Source organism: Triturus cristatus, chromosome 2_2 (genome assembly GCF_964204655.1).
Source record: "Triturus cristatus chromosome 2_2, aTriCri1.1, whole genome shotgun sequence".
Lineage (NCBI taxonomy): Eukaryota > Metazoa > Chordata > Amphibia > Caudata > Salamandridae > Triturus > Triturus cristatus.
In genome coordinates this window covers 1,252,484,638-1,252,498,233 of record NC_140582.1, presented here as the reverse complement: position 1 = coordinate 1,252,498,233, position 13,596 = coordinate 1,252,484,638, and the positions used below count along the sequence as shown (strand labels likewise).

General features: G+C 51.7%; 1 protein-coding gene across 1 annotated transcript in view; it reads left to right on the top strand.

Moving 5' to 3' along the window:
• SEMA4F (ssemaphorin 4F) overlaps nucleotides 1–4,972 on the top strand; it is a 260,658-nt gene extending 255,686 nt beyond the window's left edge. Inside the window, exon 14 of the mRNA XM_085642982.1 lies at nucleotides 2,799–4,972. Coding sequence (XP_085499108.1) covers nucleotides 2,799–3,415 — 617 coding nt within the window. The 3' untranslated portion in view covers nucleotides 3,416–4,972. The remainder of the gene's footprint in view (nucleotides 1–2,798) is intronic.
• Nucleotides 4,973–13,596: the final 8,624 nt, after the last annotated feature.

The window sequence follows — 13,596 nt, the reverse complement described above, 5'->3', positions numbered from 1 at the left end:
TCTGCCGCCCTCTTGTGGCTCTGTGTCTGCAGTGACCCTCAAGAAGCCCCTGCCCTCCCTCTAGGCCAGAGGATTCAGGCATCAGAAGTGCAGTCTGGCTGAGTGTTTAGACCATCGCTGTGTAGCACATTGCAAGCATTGGTTTGCCAGTTTGGCTGCAGCTAACCCCTGATTGAAGAGAAGGAGCATAATCAGAAGTCACAGGTAAGAGAAGGAAGAATGGGAAATCCCTAGTTACCAAATGAAACCCAGTTAATGACCTCCCTGCCCATGAATCCTTTTATGGCGCTGAAGCCAGTCTGTTACTTGAGAACTGTTCCTAACTGGCAGCTGACTGCCCAGCGCCCTACACACTCACCACCTTTCAGGAACCCAAGGCACCTGTGCACATGTCTTCCTTAGAGGTGCTGCTATGGAGACATAAGGAATTCAGCGCCCAATGAGTCTGGTAAACCGAAGACATCCAACCACCCAGGCATGGATGATCCATGACCCAGCAAGCCTGGCTAACTGATGCCTGCTACTGAAGAAACATGTGTTACCCTGATCAGCAGTCTGTGGTAATGCTGCAGTTCAGACTCTGGGAATCTTGTTTCCAAGCAGTCCCTCCCACCAGCCATCCGGCGTGGAGCTGTCACTCAACCACGTTTCCATAAGTGGGAGGGTATCTAAACAATCCCCCCTAAGGAGGTCATAGGTGGGGTCATAGATGGAGAGCACATTCTTCTGGAGGGAGCACATATTAACGCGGCTGGATCACCAGTGCGTGTTTGCAGAGAGTTTACTACCACTCGACGGTGATTGCGAAGTGTTAGCGGACCACATGTGGCCCGGCAACTTCAGAGAGCACATCAAAGGCAACATTACAGTTGATAAATCACTCCCACCTGAGCATAGTGCGCTAAGATTCAGTGCATGAATCTCCTTAGATGAGTACCTTATGCACGGACCCGGTTAGAAGGAAATTTTGGCAGCATGGCGGGTGTTGAGCACGGACTGAGCGCGGACGGGCACAGACGGGCTTGCCTTAGGTTCACCTGCTGCTTGTATATGCACCGGCCATTCTAATAAAAGCCAAGGACACACCTCTAAACCCCCTCCACCCCCTCTGATGACTAGACTACTCACTTACAAGATGGCAGCAAAAATGAGATAACTGTCGACTGACGCCCAAACCACCAAAGAGTAAAATAGGAAGGCAGAACGCACTGAACACTGAGCAATTACTTCATAGGTAAAAATGCCAAGAATATAGCTATTTGCAGAGAACTAAAATGTGAGACGTCCTACTTATAAAAAAGAAAAGGGGGAGGGGGGTCACCCATTCACCACAATTGCCCACTGAAGCAGAGACATTCTACCCTGGGTCTGAGTCACCAAGTCTTGCTCCTAGTGGGACACCTCTCGAGAGTGGATATCGACACAGCAACAAACATACCAGTGGCAAATCAACACTCACTTGGTCCAACAATACTTCAATACACTACTTCTGGTCGAAAGAATGGAAAGGCAAAGCTTTTCCTCTGGGTATCCACCCCCAGAATCTATGAGCAGCCGTCCATGGATTAACTCGTCAGACAAGTTTCCCCCACACTAGCTACCACTCATTCCTGATGTGATGAGGAGACTGCTACAAGCACTAATGTGGCTAATTCACGTGGCCCCAACCTAGGAACCGCAGCCGTGGTAGACACCTTCTGGAACTGTCCACTCATTTCCACGCACAGCGGCCTCTTTGCCCAGATCTCCTCACGCAGAAGCAAGGACAACTACTCAATCCAAAGGCGGGTCACTCAGTCTCAGTGTGGCCGGGAGGTCCTTGAAGGCGATCATCTCTAGCTTCCTGAGTATTGAATGAAAATCCTTCAACTGGCCAGGAAGGCGCCAGAAAGCCCACGGGCATTCTGTGTTGCCAGAGAAAAAAGATGTGTCCATTACTGTAACAATATTCCCAAACAGACCCTGCAGCCCACAGTGAGACTTTACCTGCTACTTGGTGCACCTACGAAAGTCTTCCACAAGGGTACGACTAGCAGCTGTTTCCGCCTACCTACAGAGCATGGGACATCTGTGCATCTTCGAAATCCATTTGTTGAAGCGTTTATGAAACTTCTAAAAAGGTGTCATCACTCCTCAGACTCCTCCAGTCTCTTTATGGGACCTTAGCATCCTCCTTACACAACCTACGGGGACGTGCACCCATCTCAGTTCTATCAAGAAGAATCGTCTTCCGCGTGATCTCTTCCCTTTGAAGGGTTAATGACCGGCAGCTTGAAGGATTGGGGGGCATTCATCCAAGTGCACGGAGACTGGGTCTTCATTAGTACACGTCCTTGTTCTCTACCAATGGTTATCTCTACTTTTACATGTCAATCAAGCTATTGTTTTACTTTCTTTTTCCCTCCACTGCTGTCATTTGCAGAATAGATTGAACACTTTAGGAATTGTCCATTGAAAATCCTCTTGGAAAACTAAGCAGCTCTTTGGTGCTTTAGGTTTATCCCGACCTTGCACCCGGCTGGCCAGGTGAGAGAATTGATAAGCAAGCTATTGGGGAAGAGGCCTCTAATGGAAAATGGGACAGGGCTTATGTAGGATAGCCGCAGGTGAGTAACGGCGATTCCGGGTCTCCACTGTTATCCTCCTTACCCCCGTCGCACAGGCTGCTTCTGAATGCTGCTGCTGGGTGAGGTTGTGTGTATGGAATTAGGGATATGCTGTTCCTTGTCTCTTGATCACTACAGTGCCTTCAGTTACGTTTGCCTTAATTGTAACCCAGCTCTTTCTCTGTTCTGCAGATTCCAACCAGTACCCTGACATCCGAGAGGTTCCCGTCACACTTGGAGCACGGGTGGTGCTTCCTTGCACACCCCAGTCCGCCTGGAGCACCTGCGAGTGGAGAACGCCAACGAAGGACCCCGAGAGTTACACCTCTCGCAGCGATGGGCTGGAGTTCACAGTGAAGGAAGAGCACTTGGGAGACTACGCGTGCCACTGCTGGGAGAACCAAGTGGGGGGCCTAGTGGCTGCTTACAGCGTGGTCACGAGCAGCGGGCAGACGGACGCGCTTCGAAGCAGTGCACGCAATCATGCTGTCCTGGCTGGCCTCCTCTGCTTTATGCTTGGCCTGGTGGTTGGCTGTGGTGCTTATGCTTTCTACCAGAGGAAGCAGCTTCATCGGTGGGAGCTGAGGCAGCAGAAGACTGGCTTGGACCTGATGCAGTCCAACACAACCAGCTGCAGCCATGAGCCTCAGACCCCAAGCTCCCCCGAGGACGAGAGGCACCCGCTGGCCACAGACAAGAAGAACGGGGGTCAGAATGGCTTCCCTCATTTCTACATCACTGAGAAGGACCAGGCCCGGATCATCCTGTCCGGTGCCCCCCTTGCCCAGTGCGATGAGACCTCTATATAGCACCGGGTGGCTACTTCTAGGACTACGCAACACTGTCGCCACTGAGCTGGCTCAAGAGTCCCTTGGTCAAGCCTCTCTGGGTCCGGGGTCTTCCACCAAGGATCCCGTTCATTGAGTATTAATGTTCCCATGAGAGGCTGGAGAGAAGAAATGGGTCCCATCTGTGGTTGGCAGTGCCCTGCTGCCACAAAGTGCCCAAGCCTCGCAGTGACTTGAATGCTGTGTCGCCACTCATGTTCAATAAACCTTTTCTGCTCCTCTGGCTGTCCTCAAAGGATATCACACAAGCCATCTGCTTGTTGCATCTCTTCCTCAGTTGCACTTTTTGCTGTTACGAAGCGCTGTTCCTACTGACTTTCCTGTTAAAGTTCACTGGACTTGAAACACTGGTTCCCTGCCTACCTGGTGGGCTCAGAACAGATTCTGTTCCTCATGGAAAGGAACACAGAGCATTGAGCCGGTGTCTCTGCTTAACAATGATGGTGCCAGCATGATACCAGCTGCCTCCCCCACTGTTCCTCTGCATGCATGCCATATGGGGTTAAATACTGTGCCAGTGGGTGGGTCACTCTATACGTGTAAAGCATGCAGGCTCCAACTGCTCACGACTCTCGCCATCTGCATTTGTATCTTTCACACGTCCCTTTCACTGATGAGCCATGGTGTCTTGCATCGGGTCACTGCTCGAACACACTTCTGGTGCCTTCAACTTAGGGTGAACAGGACAAAGATATACCACCCAACCATTAGCAAGGAGGGGGGTTCTCTCCTTCGGTGACAGCATCATCCCACAGAGGGCACACCCCGGGAAGGGCGCTCCTGCTGCCTGGGCACAGGAAGGTGCCCAGCTGAGAGCACGCCCACCCTGTGGCTGGTGAGATCAAGCAAAGGAGGAACTTTTGGCCTCTCCACTGCTACCAACTAAGGTCCTTCTGCCTTGGTTCCCACCATCTGTAATCTTTGTTAGTCTTCCCACGACTTTGGCCTAGCAAAGTGCCTGGACACTGCCTGGCAGACAAGCCAGTTGCTCGCACTGTAGAATCTTGAGTATATACGGGTATGTCCTCACGAAAATACACTGGAAAACAGACGTTGCACGGAATCTGTGCGCTCAGAACCTCAGTAGTGAAAATGTGCCGAATGCATTTGCTCGCAAAAAGAGCTATTGTCTGGTCATGCGCAACCTGTGTGTGTGACAAACCTAAACTCAGTAGTTTAAAGCTGTGAATCACATTGGGTGTCGCAATGGCATGCGGGCTGTGAGCTAAGGAGATTCCTTCCGTGACAGCGGCTTGAAGACCCTGTCTGTTGCTGTGCGATAGTTCACAAGCGCTTTCTTCTAAGGACTCACTGCTTTTACAGAACGCAGACTTGTGTCTCTCATAAGTGCTGGGATTTGACATCTCCCAAACATGCAAGTCCTTTTCACACATGCCCAGGTTTGCTGTTCATGTATGAGGGGATGCCCTCAGGCCCAGGGATCTGTGTTCATGTTTCCACATTTGTTTACTTTGTTTGTTGTTTTTAAGTTTTGTAAATATATTTTATTTCTTTGTATCCTGTTGCTCACAAATGGTTTCACTTTGAGGCTGGAGGGACAACATTACTGAGTGCAGATCCTACATGTGTGTGTGTGCAGTCACTGTTACTATGACCGCGCTGATGTAGTCTGTGAGAGCGCTTTTGTGTGAGAAAATGAGTGACATGTTATTCTTTGCACGTCACAAGCAAGTGTTTGTTGCCCTATGTGCACCTATTGATTCTACTCAAACGCCGCTTCTTACTTTTTGTAAAGCGTAGAACATCCTGGCTACATTACCAACAGACTGGGGAGGGGGCTGTGCTACAAAGGAATCTGATTGGGGCACTCGCTGAGCTCCGTCTGCTTACAGATTGTAGCCTCCTGACATGCAGACATCCCTTGCGCATGCCTCTTCAATCACTTCTTCGCCACCAAGAAGGGTGGATGCATGAAGCCTGTTGTCAATGAGTGCACCCTACTTTTGTTCTGCAGCTCTCTCTCATTTTCTCTGAGGACTTTTGGCCGCCTCTCCGCTGCAGATGTCCAGTCCAGTGCACCTTTGTCTCAGCCTACCAGGACAGTTGCTACCTGTAGGTCTGGAGACTACCATTTAATTTTTGGTTATGAAGTCTGTGTTGGACTGGACTCTCCGAGGTTGTGCTACTTAAAATACCTTTTTAATGGTCCGTTCTAACTGCAGGTTCCTCATCTTTTAAAAAGCCTTCCTCCGACTTGCTAGCTTGGATAATGCCATCTAAGGGCAGGCACACTCCAATCACCAGAATTAGAAACCAGACTGGGATGACAGCGAACACACAGCTTGACGTACACAGCGAATTCCTCCACCACTTTGAAGATTTGTGGAGTGAGCACAATCCGGCCACAGGGGATGAGATCGAAGCCATCCTAGAGAGGACAGCATTACAGCGCGTATCGCAGAAGCCAGAGAGGCGTTGGGGAGAACTAGACCTGAGGCAGAAATAAAAGCATCCCTTCGGGATTTAGCTTGGAATAAAACAGCTGGCACGATGGGTCTGCCTGCCGTATTTTGCCAGACATACACATCGCTGCTTGCCCCGTACCTAGCTGAATTGTATCGGGAGGCGCTGGAACAGGGCTGCCTACCGGCCTGCCCCTGGGAAGCTCTAATATTGCCTATACCAAAGCTGGAGTGGAAGCACTTGATGTGTGTTCGTAAGACCCCTTTCCAGGCTCATCCTGGATTCTAAAATCATCAGCAGAGTACTGGAAGACCGCCCACCTACCCATATTTGCAGATTCATAGTGATCAGAACGGCTTCATTCCCAGACAGAACACATCCTTAAATATTAGGAGACAGTTCAGGATTCTCTAGAAGACCTCTGAGGCAATACCGAATGCAGAGATGCTTTCAATAGACTTGCAAGAGGCCTTTGTTACTGGACAATGATTTTGCCTACGCGCAGTAATGAAATGTATGTCCCTAGAAGAGAGGTAGGTTAAGTTGGTCACACTAATCTACATGGATGCATGGGAGCGACTCCGGACAGTCAACTCTAAATCCAAACCCTTTGCAGTTTTTTGTGGGAACACACAGGGATGTCCCCTGTCGTTCACGCTGTTCGCGCTGTTGGTGGAACAGTTTACCTGTATAGGCAGGATCGAGGGGTAAGGCGGTGGCATTCCACTGCATGAAGGCGAACACACCAGATCGCTTTCTGCCATTGACATGCTCCTGTAGCTTCACAATGTCAGGGAGGACCTAACTCCAAGTGTAGAGTTTCTTGATGAACTAGAAAGAATTTCTCGTCTCCACACAAATTTGTCCAAAACTTGTGTGTTCCCGATCTCCCCGTACATGCAGAGCGGTCATTTATCTGGGCATCAAATAGGAATTCCATACTTGTAAGTAGTTTAAGTTAGGCCTGGGCGGTAAATTCCGTTCCGTTCGCGGAATTTGCGGAATTTGGGCAATTTCGCGTTCTCCGCAGAACGCGAAATTGCCCAAAATTCCGCTTTCCGCGACTTCGCGAAATTTTTGCATGTTCGCGTTCTCAAAATGCGTGTTCGCGAGATATTTCTCCCCGAGCACGCAAACAGCGATTGTGAACAGGGAAAAAGCATCTATAACAAGCAATTCCGCGTGTTCGCGGAATTTCTGCGTGTTCGCGGAGATTTTTTACCGTTTTGCGGAGATTTGCGGAACGCGATTACGCAAATTCCGCCCACCCCTAGTTTAAGTACCTGTTAGTTCAGATATATCATAGGGATGAGGAAACCTAGAAAGAAACTTAGGAGGAACAGTACAAGCCTTGAACAGCATCCTTGAGTTCTGGTGTTCACTTAGACTGCAAGGAAAGACCTGTCCTGAATAGCGATGCTGCATCATTTCGCCAGCCTCCCTGTCTGGATCCCTGAATACTGGTTTAGGACATTAAACCTACTACTGAGAGAGTTGACTTGGGGCTGAGGTAGGCATAGAGTGTCATTGAACATCCTGCGGTGCCCGGGAAAAGGGGGACTTGGAGCCCCAGATTACGAACTCTCCTACCTGGCAGCTCAGCTGCAACGGATAGTGAGAAGGCTTGATGGAGCTGGACTTGCGGAACTGAGCTCGATGGGGGAGAAGAGGGCACTCACACTCTTACTGTATCATAGGAAGCGTGCACCCAAATATTCCAAGCTCCGTGCTGAGTCTAAACTTCTGTGCTGCTGGAGAAGAATATTCCAGAAGACAACACTGTACGCGGCAGGTCTCCCATTAATTGGTTTACTGACTGTAACAAGTGGGTGCTTTACAGCTAGCCGGATGCAGTGGAAGGAGGTGGGCACAGTAGGCGACTGTTACGAGGACAGGTAAGGGAGCAAGACTGATTTCTGAGCGTGGCTTACCTGAGTCCCAGTGTTTGGAGCTCTCTTGGGATCCCTGGGAAGCTTGTGGGAGAACCACCGTACTGAACTGCAAACACACAAGACTTTGCAGGTTTTAGTCCTGTTTGGAGGCCATTGCAGACTCGTGTTGTGGATTTATAGGTCGCCGCAATACATGGCCACGATTAACCTGACAACCCTGAGTCCTTACTGGGAGGGAAAGTCAGGAAGAGGGTTGATGGGATAAGGAATGGGCAGCTGTACTGGAACACCCACATAATGTGTCCGGTCACTCTAGGTTTAAATATACACAATTCAGCTTCCTCCACACCACATATCTTATGCCCCACAGACTGAACACCATAACTGGAATGGAAGATATAAGGCTGCTCTGGTGTGCACTGAGGGGGCTTTCTGAATACCACATGGGTTGCCCAACGATAGCGTGATTCTGGCAGTCCGTCCCGATTGAGATAGGGGGAACGTTCGGAAGCACTGACTTGAGTAAGGCAGAGATATTCCTATTGGGTTTGTATCTTCACTCACGAGCAAAGAGGGTGGGATCGAAATTCTTGAATATGGCGTTGGTGATCGCCAGACGTGCCATCACGATGTCTTAGAGGACCTCAGAGTGCAACTGGAAGAAAGTTAAAAAATGGGCAGTGGCAGAGGGTACAGCCCTGGGGCATGAGGAGGGTGTCGGCTACGTAAAACAGCCTGTTGATGAACTTGTATGTTGGACCTGGAGATTGATTCTGTATCAACTTGTCATCCAGCCCATCATGAAAAGAGAGGGAGGCATGCCAAAAATCCTGTGTTGAGTGATCCGAAATCGCCAAGATTGCAAGACTGAAAAAATTGATCATGTTTGGTGTGAATATGTGATAATTCTGTGCCATTCCCAAAGTTATATTATCTGGAGCTTGGCTGGAAATTACAGTTTTGCTGTATTTGAAGCATGTGTTGGTTGCAAATACACATGCTATGCATACTCCTGCCATCTATTGTTGGGCTCGGACTCTGCAAGATGTTTTTCCTCATGGAAGTTTTATGATCGGCATCGTCTCCCCCCTCCCCCTCCTCGAGATATTGTGCATGTTTAACGGCTCCTTTGTAAGAAAGATTTTATCCTCCATCTTGTTCTGGCAAATTGCATCGGAACTCTTGAAGATTCGACGCCTACGGTAAAGAAAACTCAACTGGAGATCCAGTGAACTACATCCAACGAGTCGAGATACCGGGAAGCAGCACCTGGTGAGCGACACACACACACGTCAGTCGAGCATGCCCATCTCCAGGTGATGGAAATGAAGAAAGACCTTTTCCGACGGTACCCTCTGTGCGGGCTCAAGTACGCACACTCAACGCTCACGAAGTGTGTAATCTGTGCTTATCCCCAGAGCACAACGAAGGCAAATGTGCATTCAGCACATTGTTTAAAAACTAAAAAAAAGCTTCAGACCTGAAGGGATCCTGTCCTGGTACATGCTCTGGAGCTGGCATCCGAGGCAGAGTTTTTGCTTGATAGCTAGGAAGAATTCGATGATGGTGCACCAACAGGGGGTGGGGGTAGTCATCGCCAGCCCCCACTTTGTCACCTCGGATGCATCCTCCAGTGATGTCCAAGCTCCGTAACATGTTGAGGGGCTCACATCTCCATTGTTGATTCCTGTGTCTGGGCCGACGACCAAGGCGACTCCATATACTGTGAGTGCTGTTGACCCGCCTCGGTGCGCTACAGACCACGGGGTCAGGTCAACACCGCGAGCATGCCTAGGAGCTGAGTAGGGACGAGAACATGTCAGTCCAAATCATGCGACAAGGCCACATCACGGGGACGGCTCCAGTACCTCATCACCACTGAGGCATAATGCGGCACCAAAAGCAACCAAACAGAATTTAACCCCACATAAAATATCAGATCCAAAGAAATGCTCTGGATTGAAGCAGCCCTCGGCTCTGAGGACAGACAGACACCATGGCCACACCTCAGGACAGACCTAGAGCCATACATCTGGGGTTACAAAGCCACATGCAGTTTCCGAGGACACACCACCAGCTTCAAAGAAACAAGACACAATCCCATATGCCAACCGAAGAACAGGGCGTAGTTTTGAGGGACTGCAACAATTCATGCAGAAGAAACGTAAAGAGACTTCAAAATCACAGGCACAGAGCAGAATCTGCCACTTCCTTCACCAAAGAAGGTGGCACTAGAGCAGAGGGCCACAAGCCCTATGACTTTCAACCCACTTGGATCCCCATAAACACAACCACCCTCTCCTCATGAAGAAGAAAAGGGGGAGATTCCAGACACAGATCCACAAGGGACACAAGACACACACCATAGCCCTGACCCTTGGATGACTGACATGCTTCTCCCAGACCCGGACATGAAATCACCAGCACCATCAAAAGCCTCCCCACCGGATGTGTCATACCAGTCATTCAGAGCGCAGCAGCGTACCTCCAGCTCCCAATGCAAACCACTGCGGAGCAAACCACTGCGGAGCAAACCACTGCGGAGCAAACCACTGCGGAGCAAACCACTGCGGAGCAAACCACTGCGGTGCAAACCACTGCGGTGCAAACCACTGAGGTGCAAACCACTGCGGAGCAAACCACTGCGGAGCAAACCACTGCGGTGCAAACCACTGCGGTGCAAACCACTGAGGAGCAAACCACTGAGGAGCAAACCACTGAGGAGCAAACCACTGCGGAGCAAACCACTGCGGAGCAAACCACTGAGGTGCAAACCACTGTGGAGCAAACCACTGCGGAGCAAACCACTGCGGAGCAAACCACTGCGGTGCAAACCACTGAGGAGCAAACCACTGAGGAGCAAACCACTGAGGAGCAAACCACTGAGGAGCAAACCACTGAGGTGCAAACCACTGCGGAGCAAACCACTGAGGAGCAAACCACTGAGGAGCAAACCACTGAGGAGCAAACCACTGAGGTGCAAACCACTGAGGTGCAAACCACTGCGGAGCAAACCACTGCGGAGCAAACCACTGCGGAGCAAACCACTGAGGAGCAAACCACTGCGGAGCAAACCACTGCGGAGCAAACCACTGCGGAGCAAACCACTGCGGAGCAAACCACTGAGGTGCAAACCACTGAGGAGCAAACCACTGCGGAGCAAACCACTGCGGAGCAAACCACTGCGGAGCAAACCACTGCGGAGCAAACCACTGAGGTGCAAACCACTGCGGAGCAAACCACTGCGGAGCAAACCACTGCGGAGCAAACCACTGCGGAGCAAACCACTGCGGAGCAAACCACTGAGGAGCAAACCACTGAGGTGCAAACCACTGAGGAGCAAACCACTGAGGTGCAAACCACTGCGGAGCAAACCACTGCGGAGCAAACCACTGCGGAGCAAACCACTGCGGAGCAAACCACTGCGGTGCAAACCACTGCGGAGCAAACCACTGAGGAGCAAACCACTGAGGAGCAAACCACTGAGGACCAAACCACTGAGGAGCAAACCACTGAGGTGCAAACCACTGAGGAGCAAACCACTGAGGTGCAAACCACTGAGGTGCAAACCACTGAGGAGCAAACCACTGAGGTGCAAACCACTGCGGAGCAAACCACTGCGGAGCAAACCACTGCGGAGCAAACCACTGCGGAGCAAACCACTGCGGAGCAAACCACTGAGGTGCAAACCACTGCGGAGCAAACCACTGCGGAGCAAACCACTGCGGAGCAAACCACTGCGGAGCAAACCACTGAGGAGCAAACCACTGAGGAGCAAACCACTGCGGAGCAAACCACTGAGGTGCAAACCACTGAGGAGCAAACCACTGAGGTGCAAACCACTGCGGAGCAAACCACTGCGGAGCAAACCACTGCGGAGCAAACCACTGCGGAGCAAACCACTGCGGTGCAAACCACTGCGGAGCAAACCACTGAGGAGCAAACCACTGAGGAGCAAACCACTGAGGAGCAAACCACTGAGGTGCAAACCACTGAGGTGCAAACCACTGAGGAGCAAACCACTGAGGTGCAAACCACTGAGGAGCAAACCACTGAGGTGCAAACCACTGCGGAGCAAACCACTGCGGAGCAAACCACTGCGGAGCAAACCACTGAGGAGCAAACCACTGAGGAGCAAACCACTGAGGTGCAAACCACTGCGGAGCAAACCACTGAGGTGCAAACCACTGCGGAGCAAACCACTGCGGAGCAAACCACTGCGGAGCAAACCACTGAGGTGCAAACCACTGAGGTGCAAACCACTGAGGTGCAAACCACTGCGGAGCAAACCACTGCGGAGCAAACCACTGCGGAGCAAACCACTGAGGAGCAAACCACTGCGGAGCAAACCACTGCGGAGCAAACCACTGCGGAGCAAACCACTGCGGAGCAAACCACTGCGGAGCAAACCACTGCGGAGCAAACCACTGCGGAGCAAACCACTGCGGAGCAAACCACTGCGGAGCAAACCACTGAGGCGCAAACCACTGCGGAGCAAACCACTGCGGAGCAAACCACTGCGGAGCAAACCACTGCGGAGCAAACCACTGCGGAGCAAACCACTGCGGAGCAAACCACTGCGGAGCAAACCACTGAGGAGCAAACCACTGAGGAGCAAACCACTGAGGAGCAAACCACTGAGGTGCAAACCACTGCGGAGCAAACCACTGCGGAGCAAACCACTGCGGAGCAAACCACTGCGGAGCAAACCACTGAGGAGCAAACCACTGAGGAGCAAACCACTGCGGAGCAAACCACTGCGGAGCAAACCACTGCGGAGCAAACCACTGCGGAGCAAACCACTGCGGAGCAAACCACTGAGGTGCAAACCACTGCGGAGCAAACCACTGCGGAGCAAACCACTGCGGAGCAAACCACTGAGGTGCAAACCACTGCGGTGCAAACCACTGCGGAGCAAACCACTGCGGAGCAAACCACTGCGGAGCAAACCACTGAGGAGCAAACCACTGAGGTGCAAACCACTGCGGAGCAAACCACTGCGGAGCAAACCACTGCGGAGCAAACCACTGCGGAGCAAACCACTGCGGAGCAAACCACTGCGGAGCAAACCACTGCGGAGCAAACCACTGAGGTGCAAACCACTGAGGTGCAAACCACTGCGGAGCAAACCACTGCGGAGCAAACCACTGAGGTGCAAACCACTGAGGTGCAAACCACTGAGGTGCAAACCACTGAGGTGCAAACCACTGCGGAGCAAACCACTGCGGAGCAAACCACTGCGGAGCAAACCACTGCGGAGCAAACCACTGCGGAGCAAACCACTGCGGAGCAAACCACTGAGGTGCAAACCACTGAGGTGCAAACCACTGCGGAGCAAACCACTGCGGAGCAAACCACTGCGGAGCAAACCACTGCGGAGCAAACCACTGCGGAGCAAACCACTGCGGAGCAAACCACTGAGGTGCAAACCACTGCGGAGCAAACCACTGCGGAGCAAACCACTGCGGCGCAAACCACTGCGGAGCAAACCACTGCGGCGCAAACCACTGCGGAGCAAACCACTGAGGAGCAAACCACTGAGGAGCAAACCACTGAGGTGCAAACCACTGAGGAGCAAACCACTGAGGAGCAAACCACTGAGGTGCAAACCACTGCGGAGCAAACCACTGCGGAGCAAACCACTGCGGTGCAAACCACTGCGGAGCAAACCACTGAGGAGCAAACCACTGCGGAGCAAACCACTGAGGAGCAAACCACTGAGGAGCAAACCACTGAGGAGCAAACCACTGAGGTGCAAACCACTGAGGAGCAAACCACTGAGGTGCAAACCACTGCGGAGCAAACCACTGAGGTGCAAACCACTGC